Genomic DNA, 16,758 nt, shown 5'->3' with positions numbered 1-16,758 from the left:
TTATATTCCAAAACATCTATAAAGAACATTATTAATGCTAAGAATGCCAAGCTCTTCTTTCCTAAGAAGTAATGAGTTAGAGGAATACAAGAGAAAAAACATCAAGTAATATTTCACATCATCATTTAATATTTCAACATTTCAAGATCTTGAAGTCATTTTAAGAGTTACAAAAGGTTCACATTTTTAATTCTCTGAAATACATTAGACTATTATGTAGTTTAGATGTTGCTACACTTAATAATTAAAAGCAATAGGAAATATTAAATGACAGCAGAACATTTTGCCTTGTAATGGTACATAGCAGATTGGAGTGGTTATGCTTCAGGCTTCAAAAAATGACTACATATTTGGAGAGGTGTTGCTGAGCTTTTCTGAGGCGCTCCATGCGGTTCTGAAGAGCAAGCCTAGAATCAGTGATGTCTTTATTCTCATAAAGCAGCCTGGCCATTTTGGTTTCTCCACTGTTCCCAATCAGCTCCAGCATGGATGTCTGCAGCCTGTTGATGTACTGCTCCATCATGTGGAATTGGATGATCAGTGGAATCTGGTTGGCCAGACGATCAGAGGCAATCTAGAAATGCAAGAAAGCAAGGATTTTCAACTTTGGATTCTTTACGGGTGTGATATTATGTCTTATCAAAGTAGTATTCTGTTCTAATACTGTACATACGCTGTGTGCTTATGATTTAATTTTATATTGCATTTGTAATTTATTTTCTATGTGCAGTGGTTTGAGATTTATACGCTTAAAAACTACTGAAGTATTTTTAATAGTAGATAAATTGATGACACACATTCTAATACGAAACTAACCACAGTTACTTCAGCAATGGTACAGTACATTCCAATATCCCATGCTAGCAGAATCATAAGACATCCAGTTGCTTGTTTTATACAATTTTTGTTCAGCCAAAAGTAAGCTGATAATTTCTCACTTGTCCTGGACCAGGAACAGTAAGAACAGAATGCATATTACTTTAACTTTAACATTAATTTAAATTTAATAGAGGTCTCTGTTGCTAATTTAAAAAAAAAAGGTACACTTTAAAAATGCAATTTGTATTAACTGCTTCCCATTGCATCCCTTACTCTCTTACATTCTCTACCTTAAAGTAAGCGTTGACGTGATGAGCCATCTCCTGAAGGTCAGCATTTGTTGAAACGAAGACGAGTTTACGTTTGGTTGTGTTTAGTTCATAGCTGTAGAGACAGTCTTGGGAATAGACCATTTTCTCCATTTCAAACTGGTGCCGCACCGTTTCAATAGATATCTTTTCCTCATGTTCCCGTAGGTCTTCAACATAGACCTTCAAGTGTGAATAAACAACCATTAGCCATCACATGTATTTTAAAGTGCTTTTCCATATCTCTCATTAACCTATTATTTATGGATCATCTGATCACACCAAGATATTTCCAATAAATAGAAATATTTTAAGATATAAAATAAATTTAAAAAAGTTGAGTGAGAAAAACAAATTCTTCAAAATAGTGGTTTCAGAATCAACCCTTCAGTTTTGCTCTTTAATTTTTTATTTTTTTTTAGATGTGTGTTATCTTCAAAACAAAAGATCCCTGTGTAAAGATGAGATAAACCCTAGATTTGCAGCCAAAGCACTGTAAAATAAATCTGGTCCGCTCAACACCACGCTCATACCTCTTATCAGGTATCTTTTAACATGTGTGTGATTGGGTGCTGTGACTGCTCAAAAGATTATTTAAAAAGGCCATTTGAGGCAAGGCATTAAAAAAACATTTAATTCCTGCTTATGATGGTCACCTTGTAGAACAATGGAATTCAGTTTGTGTCTCTACAGTGATAATTCCCCTCCACCCAGCCCTACTACACTATTATACAAAAGTCTGAATGCAATATTGACTATAGGACTGATAGGTACCCTGGCTTCTTTCAGGACGTAGCTGACTGATATAATTAAAAACCAAAGGAGCTAGATGAATGTTCAGTAGAAACCAAGGAGCAAGATGGAGTAAAGAGCCTCTCATTTGTGAGCATTCGATGTTCTTAGTTAACTACACAGTCTGGCATTTAAGGTTATTGAAGTGCACCATGTTAATTCTAACACTAGAATTTGCATAATAGCACAGAAAGCTAAAAGAAAACAGATTCATCATAGAGAATAAATAAAATTACTCCAGTGGATTAAGTTTCTGCTAGATTAGGGCAGAGAGCACTTTAAATCAGTAAATGTTATATTCATATTTAGGATCACCAAGAGATACTGTACATACTGTAAATACCATCAGACAGAATGTGAGGATACAATACCTTTGTAGCTCTCAACAGATTTGGAAAAGCCTGAAAGTGATTGGTGGCAAAGGTGGTAATAGCAGAATGGATGATTTCTGTGATAAAAAAAAAACAATGCACAACATCTAACTGGATTTCAGGAAACAAAATTTAGGCTTTGTTGTAAAGTAAGATGAGTATTTAGAAAAGCTAGTGACTGACACCATTATAAGGTGCTGAAATTAATGACTACAAAGCTACTTCTCTCATTACAGTCAACTCTTAACTTTTTTGAGTAGCCTGTAAAACCAAATTTGCGTATAGTCAAATTTTACCCTATACCCCTTATAAAAAACCCTACTAACCTCTTATGGTAATTCAAGATATTAAAAATAAGTATACACAAGGTAAAAAAAAGAAAATAAGATGACAGTATATGCATTTTTTCAATATTTATTTTCCAAAGCCATCCGCGTAAGTGGAGAGTTAACTGTAAATGGTTTTGGTTTCCATGTAAAGATAACAGCTGTGGTTTATATATTTCTAAAGTGGATGACTGCTGATGTACTGTAATAGAGGGGTTGGAAAGAGTATGTGGTTCACTCTTTTGATATTTGGAGGTCATTAGTTCTGTCTGTGCAGGCCTTATGTTTGATAAAGGCAAAAACCAATGTTCTCACCTGTAACATTTTTCAAGACAAGGAGAGCAGGCTCCTTCGTGTCTTCAATGTGCTGCTTCACAATGACCTCAAATGTCTTGTAGTTCACAAACCCAGGAAGCTCCCTGCCCCTGTATGTCCTGGAATATTCCTCCACCTCATCCCGCAGGTGCTCTTCCACTAGAAACGGGAAATACAGGAGAACGAAGAGGAAATAAGACAACCTGCCTGCGGAAAACCTCGCACTTAAAATGAAGTGAAATAAAGGTCAGGTGGTTTTTCAGCCCACATTTGTTGGCCTTTTTGTCCAGGTGCTGTTTCCACTTCACAAATTCTTTTCGGATTTTGGTGAAAAGCCGGCCTTCTTCAGGCTCCACACTTTCCTCGGCCCGGGTGACTTCCGACAGAGCATCGTTGAATCTCCGAATTTTCTAGAAATCAAAATGACAATAGAGGCAATAATTGACAAGACCACTGACCGGCAAACCTTTGCTAAGGCTAAGAGTTTGGCTTGGTACTCAGTCCACAGTTCGCAGCACGAATAAAGGACCTGCAATTACCCATTTGTGGACAATGTTCCACAGATTGTTTCCTCAGCTCCAGAATAAGAGTCCTGGAGATCAGGACAGCAGTCTTCTATTAAGAAAGAAAATCTAGAAGTGCAATGAAAATGCAACGGTAAGGACTACTTCAGTATATCGATGATGTGAATAGATAATTCTCACATCCTGCCTCATCCCCTCACCCCTGGGCTCTTGAAGTGGGAGGATATAGAATGGGGGGGCAAAATCTGAAATGAGATTCATCAGTAATAGCGCCTGGAACCTCCTCCTTCAAAACCCAAGAGTAAGAAGGCCAAGAAGCAGCCTCTGACCTTGCAGGCCACGGTTGGCGACACTACTCCTTCATTTAATAGCTCACCTGGGCAGCTGCCATAGCTCTCCGATACACAGTTCTACTAAATTAGGGATTCATTTTCTCCTTTGTCCTTTCCTTTCTGAATAATACTATACCTCAGGCTGTTGGAAGGTATTCTTGAATGTGTTTTGAATTAATTTAGCTCCACAAGATGGAACAAAATGTGACTTCTTTAGGTATTCTGATGGGCAGTTCAGTTCAGTTTATTTCAGATATGCACAAGTGTCATGAAATGCTTGGTTTCATGTTTGTACAGATACAAAGACATTAAGGAATCACCGAAAACATAAACACACAACAGCAGCAGCAGCAACAGCAACAAGTTAAATAACATACAACTTAAAAAACAAGTCAGACAAACAGTGTGAGGAGAGAAAAAACAGCAGTGTGAGTCAGTGGTAAGGGCAGAGTTCAATAATCTGACAGCCTGTGGGGAAAAAACCGTCTCTGAACCTGGAAGTTTGTGCCTTTATGCTCAGTTTTTAAGTTCTACTTTAATTGCTTGGAGTATTTCTGTATAAAGGACAGCATGACTTGCTAGTAGCTTTGGCTCCTGGATTCATCACTGGAGGGCTGTGGAAGTCCCTGCTCTGGTCAACTCTGTTGTAACCTTGCAATTAATTTTATCTCAATTACTCCAATCCCAGCTGTGTATAAAGGTACCAGCGCTACTGGGGTTAACAATGCAATGCACTAGCATCCCATTCTAGCTGAAGTCATGCTCTTTCTCTATCTGTGGAAAATGGGTTAAACTCTGTCCTCTCTCATCCTAGCGTTAATCCCGCATCAGCAGGGTCCGCTTGTCGGCTCGCCCGTCTCCATTTGGTGGTTTGAACCAAATCTTTGAGCTGACATTGCCATTAAATGCGACCGAGAATACTCCAACCGGCGCGTCGCTCCGCCTGCCATCGGAGGGGGGAGAACAAAGTAGCCAATTCATTGAGGGGGATTATTAGGAGGCATGGGAAATTTGGCCAGGACGCTGGAGTTACACCCTTACTCTTTTCAAGAAACACCCTGGGATTTTTAATGAACACAGAGAGTCAGGACCTTGGTTTTACGTCTCATCCGAAAGACGGCGCTTGTTAACAGTATAGTGTCCTCGTCACTATACTGGGGCATTAGGACCCACGTGGACCACAGGGTGAGCGCCCCCTGCTGGCCCCACTAACACCTCTTCCAGCAGCAACCTTAGTTTTTCCCAGGAGGTCTCCCATCCAGGTAATTGTAAGTTGCAGGGTGACATGGCTGCTGGCTGGGTTAAACTCTGTCCTGATAAGCTTTAACGTTTGAGCATAGAAATATCCTGATGGTGGTGCGGTTCTGTTTAATTTTATTGTACCGTTCCTGCATGGCCACACATATGAAATTCATTTTAATGGGCTTGTAGGTGTATTTACATCTTGTAACTGGAAACCTACAGAAGCTGATGGCCTTTTGAGTTTGGCCTAGCAGTTATGGGCAGATATGTGTAGCCTTCCTTCAAGAGAACCATCTCAGATATGATATTCACAAATATCAAAATAAACACTATAGAGTTACTGCTCATTCTTGCACAATCAGAGGACAGGAAACATCAAGAAAAAAATAACCATTGGTTTCGAGTAATCATAGTAAATACCCTAAATATCTTTGAATGGAAGTTTCTAGGATATGCAGTTTCCAGAATGTAACTTATACCTCAAGTATCCCAAAAATGCATTGAATATAGGACACTAATCTAATGTTAGATTAGTCTTAACTCAGCTGAATGCTAGAGACTTTCTCATGTACAGTACATCCTTGTTCCTTCTCTCGAACATGTAGGTTCTATTCAGTAATGGTAGAATGATGCGCTCTTGAATCATGTGCAGATCAACGTCTGCAAGGGCCTCTACTTACTGTACATCTCTAAACCTCTAAAGTCTAAAACCATTGCAGTTCCGCCACACAACTACTAAACAGATGGGGCTCTTACATTCTCTTATAACTTTGAGGAAGCTGGAAGGTAGAAGCTCAATTTCAAAGAGCAAAAGTCTCTAGTGTTGTAGTTGAGCTACAGCAAATGGGATTGGAGTCAAATTAGGTCTTTGACATTCAATTTTATAAACTTTCTTTCCTTAAAAATCCTAACTAGATTGAAACTTACAGTACTTATACCACCTACATGTAATCATCATAACAAGAAGAAGAAAACCAGAAGGCTTTTCTGAAAGGTCAATCTGATTCTGATAATATGTGACACCTTTTATAAGTTACAACACAGACTATGCCTCTGACCCAACATTTTTTTTGCAGTTCTTATGTAGATGGAGAAAAGCAAATGCAAATGCAGAAAAGGCATTTGATAATTGAGAATGAGGTTTTGGCCATTAATACTGTATGATTCATGTTGGTGTAACGGGGCTAAGCAGTACTGAGCATTTTATAGGAGTGACATCACCCTCTCGAAGCTTAGTGTAGATTTCTGCTGCGTCATAAGACTGGGTCTGGTGCAGTGGGGTGTGCTTTCTAGAGAGGGGTGCTGTGTGACTTTGAGCCCATGGGTCACCATGATCAAATCCCAGAAGTGGGTGACAGAGCTGCATCCATAGTGTATAATAAAGCCTTCACAAAATGTCATACACCAAATGCCTTTTTAGATGTGTTTTTTGCTTTTCTCCTGTTTTCTGACAATCTCACAATTTTGTTTTTGAGTCCATTTTACTACTACAGTACATCCCCTAAACATTGATGATGTTACAGGCTGAGGTAGGTGACAATGGAGGTGTCTCTAAGAATCTAGACACCATGGGCAACACCTAGTGTCAAAATTTAAACTTCCCAGAGCATCAAACCAAGGGATGATTACTTAGTTGTGCTGTGTATTAGACACACTGATCAAAGAATCTTCTGGTTTACCTCAGTTAAGTTCTGGATAAATGATTAAAAGAGTATCAAAAGAGTGGGATAAAAGACAGAGGACAGAGCAAGAGACCAAGAGAGACAGAGAGGAAACAGGAGAACACAGAACATAAAGCATGTGCCAGGCAGGAGCTCCTTAAAAAAAACTGTGAACCTTATGTATGTGAAGTATGTGAACCTTACTATGAGAGCTTGTTATTCTGTAGTTTTTAGGGAACTTGGATTTCTTGAGTGAAGAATCCTTCAGTTGAAAACTGCCTCTGCTGCTTAGTGATTGCATTTCAGAATAGAGAGATAAATTCCTATTTATTTTGTGGCATCCAGGTTTGCAGAGAGAGAGTTTGTCTATTTAGTTTAGAATTCAGCTGATCTCTTATTCTGGTCTTGGTAGGCATCAAGAGTTGAATACTTGGTAATAGTCTGGGGTTTTTCTGGGTGGTTAGGACAGGACGTTAGGCCTCTGGGACACCTTGTCTGTAAACATCTACTGTACATAGGGAAACTTGTATTGTGTTGTATGTTTATGTTGTGTGTAGTGTGTGGCCCTGTCATTGTTAATAAATATTTGTTTAACCAAGTGTTATTGCTCTTTTCACCGAAGCTGTGCCAGAGAACAAAGAATGCATGTGCTTCTACCTATACTAACCGCTCTGGTAAATTTTTGGCAAAAATCCTTACAAGATGGCGGTTATGATCATTTATTTTACTTATTCTGATCATCTTGGTCATTGCCTGATATTCTCCATTTTTGTGATTCCTCATTTGTGACTACATTTGATCTGGAACATAATAATGTATAATAAGTTCTCAAAAGCCTAAAAGGGGGGGAAATAATTTAAATTACACAAATATCAAACAATCAAAACTGGAACGTAAAAACTATTACAAATGAGAAGAGGCCATTTGGCCAATGTAGCTTTTTCTAGGTGCTGATTAATCAAATGTAATCAAATCAGATGTTTTTTGAAAGAAGCAGTAGTATCTGCGTCTTGGCTGAGTGTTCCATACGAAGTGCCTCCTGTTATCAGAATATCTGCTGCACTAAGTGCAAGTAAAGTAGGGAATTGTGTAGTTTCTTCAGGTTCATGAAACCAAAGAACAGCTGCAGCCCTTACCTCAATCAAGAAAGTCAACAACTGTTTCTCATCCTGTGGGGCTCCCTCTCCAACCTTCTTAAGATCGTTGGTTGTCTTCAGAAGTTTCTGTTCAATCTGATATTGCAGGTTAGGGAGAGATTTCTAGAAAATAAAGACTTGCTTCAGATATGACTCGAGCAGGAATGGATGTTGAATCAAGTACCTTCCTTAAGCTCAAGAAATGGTGGTAAAGGGTATAGATTTGGAAGTGATGTGACAAGCCCCAATTTACTAGACAGCTCTAAGGGAATAATGACGCAGGATATGTTTTTACTCATGAGGTTCTCAGCACAAACACACCCTTACTATTAAAACAACCTCATCAAGTAACACCATGAGCCCTTTGTAGACCATTCATTTTCCAACCACTTCATACAGCACAGGGTTGCTGTTTAGCTGCAGCCTATACCCGCAAGCAACAGGCACAGGTCAGAATATACCCCTGAATGGATGCTAGTCTTCATAAAATGTTTTCAAAAGTAAGGGCAGATTTGGCAAACCCCAGCTAATTCCTTAGTAGTGTCAAACAAAATGGTTGATGTGCACCTGGTTTTGAATGCCTCCTCACTGCTATGTAAAAATCTATTTCAGGCTTAAATTCAAAGATTTAGTCAAAAAGATTAAATTCAAAGATTTAGTCACAGAAATATTTGCTCCTACAACTAATAAAATCACTGCACAAGCAAACATAATCCAGAAATATATATATCTGTAATGAACCAGACTGAGAAGCTCAACTCAGAGATGCTATTGTATACTGCTTCATGTTATTATTGAAAAATAATTTAAAATACATGTTACATACAATAATATGATAGCCCTTAGCTTTATTATCATCTGTAATCTGTCCATGTTTATGATGTCAAGACAGTTAAGCTCTGTTTCACTGTACTGTACAGTATTTGACTGAGATGTAGAAGGTGAAGAAAGTGTTGTGGCAAATTAACATAATCAGAAATGGGTTTTATTTCTACACTTGACTACACTTACCACAACCTGAAACAGACATTTGAAAGGTGTGGTCCATTGTAACCGACCAATCAGAACTTACGCTAATGTGCTCCACAAGCTCCTTAGTCAGCCTTTCAGCCAGAAAATGAATCGTAGCTTTCTTGGAATCCAAAAGTGACCTGTGAACCACAAAACAGAAGTAAACTGTCATGATGTTGTAGGTTTAAACGATTATGAAAATAAAAAAGCTGCAGAATTCTGTAGTTTTTTCTTCTACATCTTGTTATATAAATCAGGTGTGACTCTGTTTTTGTATCTGCTTTTGTGAAAATGGTACTTTATTTAACAAGTAAGCAATTCTGTATAATTAACTGACACGATGAATCAAAACATCCAATGGAGGAAATTATTTTCTCCACAAACTAAAAAGCAGTTTGAAATACACGTAGGATGCTGTTATTCTTCTTATGGACTGCTGATTCTCTCTGTTCTGGAACAGAACTCTAATAATATCCAGTATTTTATCCTATTTTAGTCATGTTTCAAGATTTTCAACTACAGTTTTTTATTTCCCATGCACAAGAAGTAAAAAGTACAGTTAAAACTATTCTAATACATGTTCATACTACTGTATCATGTATGGTTTTACTGTGTTTTGTAATTGTATTTTGGTTTTCCACACATGGGCAGCTTGCTTGCCTGAAATGAGGGTGATCCTCAAAGAAAGCCTTTTCTTTCTCAATTGCATCCGCCAGTGTCTGTTTTTCATTGATATCTTTCTGACCACGGCACTTCACAATCATGTAACCCTTCTTCAGAGGAATGACTATATTATGGACAATATTGATAATATTTTCTTCGGTGCCCTCATCAACCAAATCTGGCTTGGTAAGGATCCCTTCAGCAAACAACAACAAAACAGACAAAAACAATTATTTCTGAAAGATTCAATCAAGATTTTCTGTGGTCCTCAAAAATCTACTTACTGTATAACTATACCATTCTGCCATCAGTAAAAAATAGTAAAAAAATCTAAACCTAAACTGGCAGTAAATGGTCACAAGGCAGGTTCAGTGGTTCTAGTACAGGTCCTAGTACCCGTGGTACTTCACTAATGATATTACACCAGTTTTGCAATTGTACAGTCACTTCAAAAATCTGAAGAAATAACGAGGTCTAATTTCCATTACAGGTAATTGCAGCATGGAATCAGTAAATTCATTCTAATCCTACCAGCTATGAGACCTGTTACGTGACCTAGTGATTGATCAAGCTCAGCATATGCTCTGGAACCAGGAGAGAGCAGAGATTGTACAGTGCCTCTGAAACAGTGTTCTTCTACCTAGTCCTGGTGAGCCATAATCTTGCGGATTTTATAGTGAGCTTTAAATCATTGATCTAGTTAAGTCTTACAGAGCTCAGCTGTAACAAACACCAAAAAACAGGATTGCAGACTCCTGTTTTAAAGCCCAGATAATTCTTTGTGCATTATTCTGGATTTAATGGGGGGAAACCAATATAGGTAGATTTAAAAAATCCCAAATAATATTCCCAAATGAGAAAGTGAGATAAGAGAGATGTTATTGTCTAGAATGTGTACAGGATCCAATTAAAAAGAAGAAGTAAAATAAATTACAAATAATATGACAAAAAAGCAAACAAAATGTTAGGATATATAGTTAAAAGAGTAAAATATACATGAAGGGGTGGTATGTCAAACACTCTTCTATAACACTCTAGAAAGAACTCATTTAGAAAACTGTATACAATCTTGTCTCCCTAGTACAGGCTTTATAGAAAGCGTTTTTCTGCTCTGGAATTATTCCAGAGAAGAGGACCCAGATATATTCTGGGACTTAAACGAATGTCTTTCACTAACAGCGTGAAAGCCCTAAACATTTTATTCCTGAACAGAGAGGAATATGAGGGGAACTGATAATTGATACAATACTGTATATCAGGATGTATTCAATATCTTCCAAGGAGCTGACAAAGTCAACTCAGCTGATTTCTTCAGAATGAATAGTGAAACATGAACAGGGGAGACTTCTTTACACAAAGAAGTCTTACTACTTTAGCTGCACATGTTTTACAGTCAACACAGATGAATGTGCTCATTGTTCTTACCCAGTGTCCTCTCCCCTAATGGGTCCACTTCCTTTGCCATCTTCAAAGCCTCTGTGGTCGCAATATCAGCAGTACAAGGCACCACCACCAGATTAATGGTCTCTTGTTTTTGTATGAACCTGCGGATCATTCCCTTAATCTGGGGATATAGTAAATGGCTGGTAAAATTGTACAGTAAATATGATCTAGAACTATGCACCCTGTGACTCCTAACCCATAACTTCAGAACTTTCAGTTGAATCAGTTGTTTACAAATCATGAGTGCTATTACCAGAATCTACAGAATAAACCTATTGTACCTTTTAGGTAGGTTAAAACCTGTCTGGGTTTTATCTTAAATTTAGTGATTGTTTAAACAAAATATTAATAAACTTATAGCGCCTTTAAAGGAGGCTTCTCAAAGAGCTACGACAACAACAATGAAAAAAATACAACATATGCACAATGAGAATGCACAATGGGAGGAGACAGTGGATGGGGATACTGAATAGAGTAGGAGCAGAGGGGTAAAGAACAGAACCAGCTACTGTAGGTCAAGGCCCTTCTAAAGGAGAAGGTTTTGAGTCTAGATTTGGAGGAGTTTAGAAAAGATGACTCTGTTATTCTTGGGGAGAGAGTTCCAGAGCTTTGGGGCATAAAAGAAGAAGGCCATACAGTGTAGACGGGCTTGAGGGACAGAAAGGAGACCAGAATTAGAAAAGCGAAGGTTGCAAGGTGGGGAGTAGGACGGTAGTAGCTCAGACAGGTACTGAGATGCCAAGCCATGCAAAGCCTTGTAGGTAAGCATGAAGGTTTTAAAGTTGACACAAAACTTGACAGGAAGTCAGTGCAAGGACTCCTGGGTAGGAGTAATGCGATCATCTGCACTAGACCTGGTCAGGATTCTGGCTGCCAAATTTTGGACATACTGGAGTTTGTTCAATGTGGATTTAGAAACCCCAGCGAGTAGAGCATTACAGTCAATTTGGGAGAAGACAAATGTGTTGAACAGCTTTTCAGCCACAGTTAGCGATAAACATAGGACGTAGTCTAGTGAGATTTTTGAGGTGAAAGAAAGATGTTTTGACAATATTTTGCACATGTGGGTCAAACGTTAAGCGTACATCAAATATCACCCCCAAGAAAAAAAAAGCCTTTTGAATTCTTTAGTCATTACCCGGTCTCCTATGTCTCTGGGTTGGTCCTTGATAGCTACTCGGGCAATCCCAGGAAGGTCAATTAGTGTCAGATCAGGAACATCACTCGACTGAATCTCCAGATTGATCATTTCATCACTGATCCCAACCCCGTTGCCAGCGATGACGTTTTGGGCTGAAAGAAAGTAAAAGCATGTTGTTGATCATACAAGTTCCAGAGAGGCTCATTACAGTATGTGAGGATTTTCCCTACAGCACTGGGGCTCATAGGTCAGATCAAGCCTTTGCCAGAGGGCTTATTCCCAGGGTGGCTTGTACTAACCAAATGCCACTGGGGTTTATTTTATAACGGAGATCCCTCAGGAGCAGGACAGTTCATGGATACTTTCTATTTACAATGCTATAGAACTGCCCATGATTATTATTACTGTATCACTTTTTCAAAAGGGGCGTGAATAATGAACAGCCTAACCTGTGGAAACTTCTTTCTCCACCTCTGATGGGCTTTTCAGTTCAACATCTGATTCTTTATATGTGAGTCTTCCCTTCCATGGCTGGCCTACTTTCACTTTCTTGAGTTTCAGCACCAGGGGGCACCGCGTTACAATCCCTGTAAACCGAAACTATGATTAGAGCCCTGTAAGTAACAAATCCAAGAAACCAGGGGTAGGAATGGCAGAGTTTTAGTTCAGTCCTAGTCATTAAGGGTGATATTATTTAAGACCTCACCACTCCCCCTGGGCAGGGCTACTCCTGACAGAGCCTCCAGCACAGAGCTCTTCCCCGAGCTCTGGTCTCCGATGACAGCGATGGCTGGTAGGCCCAGGTCTTTCTCCACTCCGAGAGACCGCAGGGAGTCGATCAGGTCAATACAGGGCCGCACCTTCTCCTCATATTGCTTACTCAGGGCAATGCTGCTATGCTGAATGGAACACAACATCCCTTCAGATGTGGACTCCCTTGAAAACAAGTGGTCTGGGCAAGACTTTGGAATGTACTTAAAGCTCTATCATGAAATGTTTTTGCTGCCTTTACATTGCAACTTCAAGATGTACAGTATTATGTTTCAAAATCAACAGTCTCTAAGTCTTAGTTGGAACAATATAATTCCACAAACAATGGAAATAAAAGCAAGATTAAAAAAATGTAATCATGTAATCAGGATGAGATGTCTCATAATGTCCCTTTATTGGTCTTGATAGGTCTTCTGAAAATAAGTAGATGTGTTTATTAGCATAGTAGTGGAAATTAACAAACTACAAATTGGAGTTCTGTTGTAAAACATGCACAAAATAAAAAGTAAATCCTGGCACAAAGCCTCGTACAACACTAGGAACAAACTTGACTCCCTTTTCAGGAAATCCTGGGAGAAATCTGACTTGTCAGGTAAAGGTTTATTCTGTGCTGAAAAGAAAAGAGATAATGTTTTGGCTCTAAAGCCTTTTTCAGCATGGAATGCTTTTTCTTTTCTTTTCAGCATGGAATAAACCTTTCCTTTTGCAGCCTACGCATGCTGACAGTGACACAGCTACCTACTTGAAATAAGTACAGAATGTTAATTTTGAAGGCACAGAGGCATTCTGATGACAGAGATCCTTAGCTTCAACAGTTGGTTTACCAACTTGTAAAGCACTTTGAGAAGCCACCTTTAAAGGCGCTATATAAAATAAAGTTTATTATTATTATTATTATTATTATTATTATTATTATTATTATCAAATAAGATTTTTTTTAAATCAGGCCTCTTGTGTCTTATGCAGTGGCAAATCTTATTGTTACACTTGGAATTAAGTGTTCAAAATATTTTATTAATCTTTTTGTGGCCCTTAATGGACAGCCCTAACCCTGACACAAAATAATTCCTCCGAGTCTACATCTTTATAAATGCACCTCTCTTACAAGCAACATGTAATGACTTTAACACACCTTAGGACATAATAAATTGGATCCATTTTGACTTCCAAACATGTTTGATAAAGTTTAGTCTAAAGTTACTGTCTATGTCAGTAAGTAAATATTTACTTGTCCTCAAGTGTAGGGATACTGAAGTAGTTATGAGACCAACCTAAATTGCAAATTTGTCAATAAAAAGGTGTTAAAGTCAATGTATGTTAGACTTCATGTTACAAGTATCTTTGTCATTTCTGAGTGAGTTATCACCCATTTGTCTAACCATTGTTTTTTATTGACCTTATATTTTTACTCATATTGGTTTTGTTACATTCCACATCCCTCCTCTAGAAGGCTACATGTGTAAAATAGGCTTTCCCTTGGCTTGGTGTGTATATTTCAGTACCTTGTTCTCAGGCAGTGCTCCTGGATGTGATGCTCCAAATGGGAAAGAAGAGGCAGAGATGCCCAATGTGTAGGCACTTGTCCCACTGGAGCAAATTGTAATCGGCACTGATTTTATCTCAGTACCATTTATGCCCACACCGATTGTAGACCTCATAGGGCTGCTCTTCGACTTCTTTTGACTTGACATGGGTACAAGTTTTTACCTGTAAGAGGGAAGTTATTCTTAATCAATATTATGCAGATATTTTGATTTTCCAAATCTTCAATTACTAGTTACAAAACACAATCAAACCTCCATTTGTTTATGAAAGATTTCTCCAAAATTCTACAGTCTTTTCCAGAAGTATTGGAACAGAAAATTCAGAACTGTTATTTTGCATTACAGTTGAGTAATTTGCATTTGTAATCATGAGATAAATATGAACCGATAAATATATTTTTTGATACTGTCATATAGCATAGTGAATACAAGTGACCTTAAGTACTGGAACATATTCCTTTAATGTAAAATTTAACAAGTGTCAATGTCAGTATTTAGTTGTAAATCCTTTTGAGGCAATGACTGCATGAAATGTGCCACCCAATGAATTCATTAAACTCCGTGTAATCATTTTAAATTCTTTCCTAAACCTTTTCTGCAGCTCCTTTGAGAATGAGGTGTTTTTTGGTCTGATGTTAACAAATGTCATAGTAGTCAATATTTTAAAAAATAATAAATATGCGTACCCTGTGTGACCTCCTTTTGAAATAATAAATCCACCAGTCTGTCTTCAGTTCTAATGGAAAGTGACATTAATTGTTCCTTAGCTCTCCCAACCAGCACAGACGTATACATAGTTAAAACATGTTTTACTGGCAAAGTCCAAAAAAAGAAATATACACTATCCTTACACTTTTTTTCTCTCCCACTCAAAGCACTTTACAGGGCACCCCCTAATGGTCCCACTAACACCTCTTCCACCAGGAACCTTAGCTTTCCCAGCAGGTCTCCCATCCAGGTACTTGCCAAACTCACACCTGCTTACAGTAGCTTTAGTGGGTTGCCAGTTGTGAGTTGCAGTGTGATTTTTTCCTAAAAACTAAATGAAAAAATAGCAGCCTGGATACAATTCTCCTACTCCAATATAAATTTACTGCTGTTTTGATATTATTTTACAACTTTCAAATTATAAGAAGCTGGGCTCTTTGCTTGGTTAAGTAATCACTGAAGACAGAAGAGAGCAAAATCCATTTTGCCTGCAAACCCTGTAGTAACCACTAGATGGCGCATGGCTACAACGTTCTGTTGATGTTCATCTCTTCCTCATCCTTTGTCTTGTACACTACATGGAGTCTGGAACTCCATTCCATCGCAGGGCAGACAGAAATACAGACACACACACACCAGTGCCCATTTTCTCAGAAGACACTTAACCTACTGTAGCAGTATGTTTTTGGACTTTTAAATAAAGGAGGAAACCTGGAAGAAACTCATTTTAACACGGTTTGAAACAACTCCACAAATCCAGAACTGAACCCGGGAATATTTACAGTAAATACATACAGTATGTCCCAATAATACCACGTGTTTCATATGGACACCTGTATTTCTCTTAAAAAAAACTATAATTATAAAGCACGAATACATGCATACATTTGTGAAATTTTGAATAACTGAGAATAGAGTGTTGATTATTCGGATTAAAATCTGATACCGCAAGAAACAAAGTAAACTCCATACTCAAAGGCGTTTAGCCAATAAACATTGCCCTAAAACTGTTATTTACAAATAAGCAAAGCAAAGTTAGAAATAGATAACTTGTTTAATTTCATACAGTTTACAGTATATATGTTAAAGTCATTGGTCATTTTGGTCATTTGTCTATGCGGAAATTTAACATTCTATCAATCTGTGAGAAGATCCCGGAGCGCAGCTGCTGAATCAAGTCAGTACGAAGAAAACCGGAGACGTAATTCAAGGTCATAACATTGCTACTGTATTTTTCTATTAGTTGTGTGTTAAACAGCGGTTCAACGCTGTATTCAATGAGTGGGTACCGGTGCAGTGACTCACCTGCTTTTATTATTTCCGTTCTTACAGCGGTGGAAGTGCAGACAACACAAAGAGCGCGGTTAACACCTGTTAACACGAAACAGCAGATTTACCAACTGTAAACGCCAGATGAACTTAAAGCCCGAGTTCTTAGAAGTTGATAAATAAAAGATGAACAGATATCTTTTAAATAAAAATATTTTAGTTGCAAAAGCTTTAATCTACATCAGACTCAATGGTGTCAAATTATGAGTAAATCTCATCAAAATCAGCACTATTTCATTACCATTTTATTTGACCCTGTGAGTACAGAGGGTGTATAATAAGCGACTTACCCGACTGAAGACTCTCTCGTCTTTAGCTCATA

At 38.1% G+C, this 16,758-nt stretch overlaps 1 protein-coding gene across 3 annotated transcripts; it reads right to left on the bottom strand.

The window, feature by feature from the left end:
* Positions 1 to 106: 106 nt before the first annotated feature.
* On the bottom strand, positions 107 to 16,758 carry LOC148835953 (interferon-induced GTP-binding protein Mx-like). Of its 3 annotated transcripts, XM_088913389.1 has the most exons (15): positions 16,727 to 16,758; positions 16,413 to 16,478; positions 14,358 to 14,562; positions 12,791 to 12,983; positions 12,534 to 12,671; positions 12,082 to 12,236; positions 10,926 to 11,064; positions 9,498 to 9,696; positions 8,899 to 8,977; positions 7,827 to 7,949; positions 3,200 to 3,341; positions 2,932 to 3,090; positions 2,291 to 2,367; positions 1,110 to 1,310; positions 107 to 574 (listed from the first exon to the last, which is right to left on the bottom strand). In XM_088913389.1, exons 3-15 carry the CDS (start codon positions 14,544 to 14,546, stop codon positions 332 to 334), a joined length of 2,037 nt encoding a protein of 678 aa, XP_088769515.1. In that variant the 5' UTR covers positions 14,547 to 14,562; positions 16,413 to 16,478; positions 16,727 to 16,758; the 3' UTR covers positions 107 to 331. The 3 variants fall into 3 exon arrangements, with proteins under 3 accessions (XP_088769515.1, XP_088769516.1, XP_088769517.1); XM_088913390.1 differs by lacking the exons at positions 16,413 to 16,478; positions 16,727 to 16,758 and adding an exon at positions 15,086 to 15,114; XM_088913391.1 differs by lacking the exons at positions 16,413 to 16,478; positions 16,727 to 16,758 and having other exon boundaries at positions 12,791 to 13,020; positions 14,358 to 14,377.

The sequence above is a fragment of the Atractosteus spatula genome, chromosome 4 (assembly GCF_055471065.1).
Source record: "Atractosteus spatula isolate fAtrSpa1 chromosome 4, fAtrSpa1.hap1, whole genome shotgun sequence".
NCBI lineage: Eukaryota > Metazoa > Chordata > Actinopteri > Semionotiformes > Lepisosteidae > Atractosteus > Atractosteus spatula.
Note: the sequence above shows the minus strand (reverse complement) of the source record. Positions and strands in the feature narration are given on the sequence as shown.

Excerpts from the sequence above, each read along its gene's own strand:
- LOC148835953 (XM_088913389.1), bottom strand. The coding sequence starts at position 14,546 with ATGTCAAGTCAAAAGAAGTCGAAGAGCAGCCCTATGAGGTCTACAATC. Across the intron at positions 7,950-8,898 it reads AGCTTGTGGAGCACATTAGC|AAATCTCTCCCTAACCTGCA; the intron begins GTAAGTTCTGAT and ends TTTATTTTCTAG. Across the intron at positions 2,368-2,931 it reads TGTCTTGAAAAATGTTACAG|AAATCATCCATTCTGCTATT; the intron begins GTGAGAACATTG and ends TTTTTATCACAG.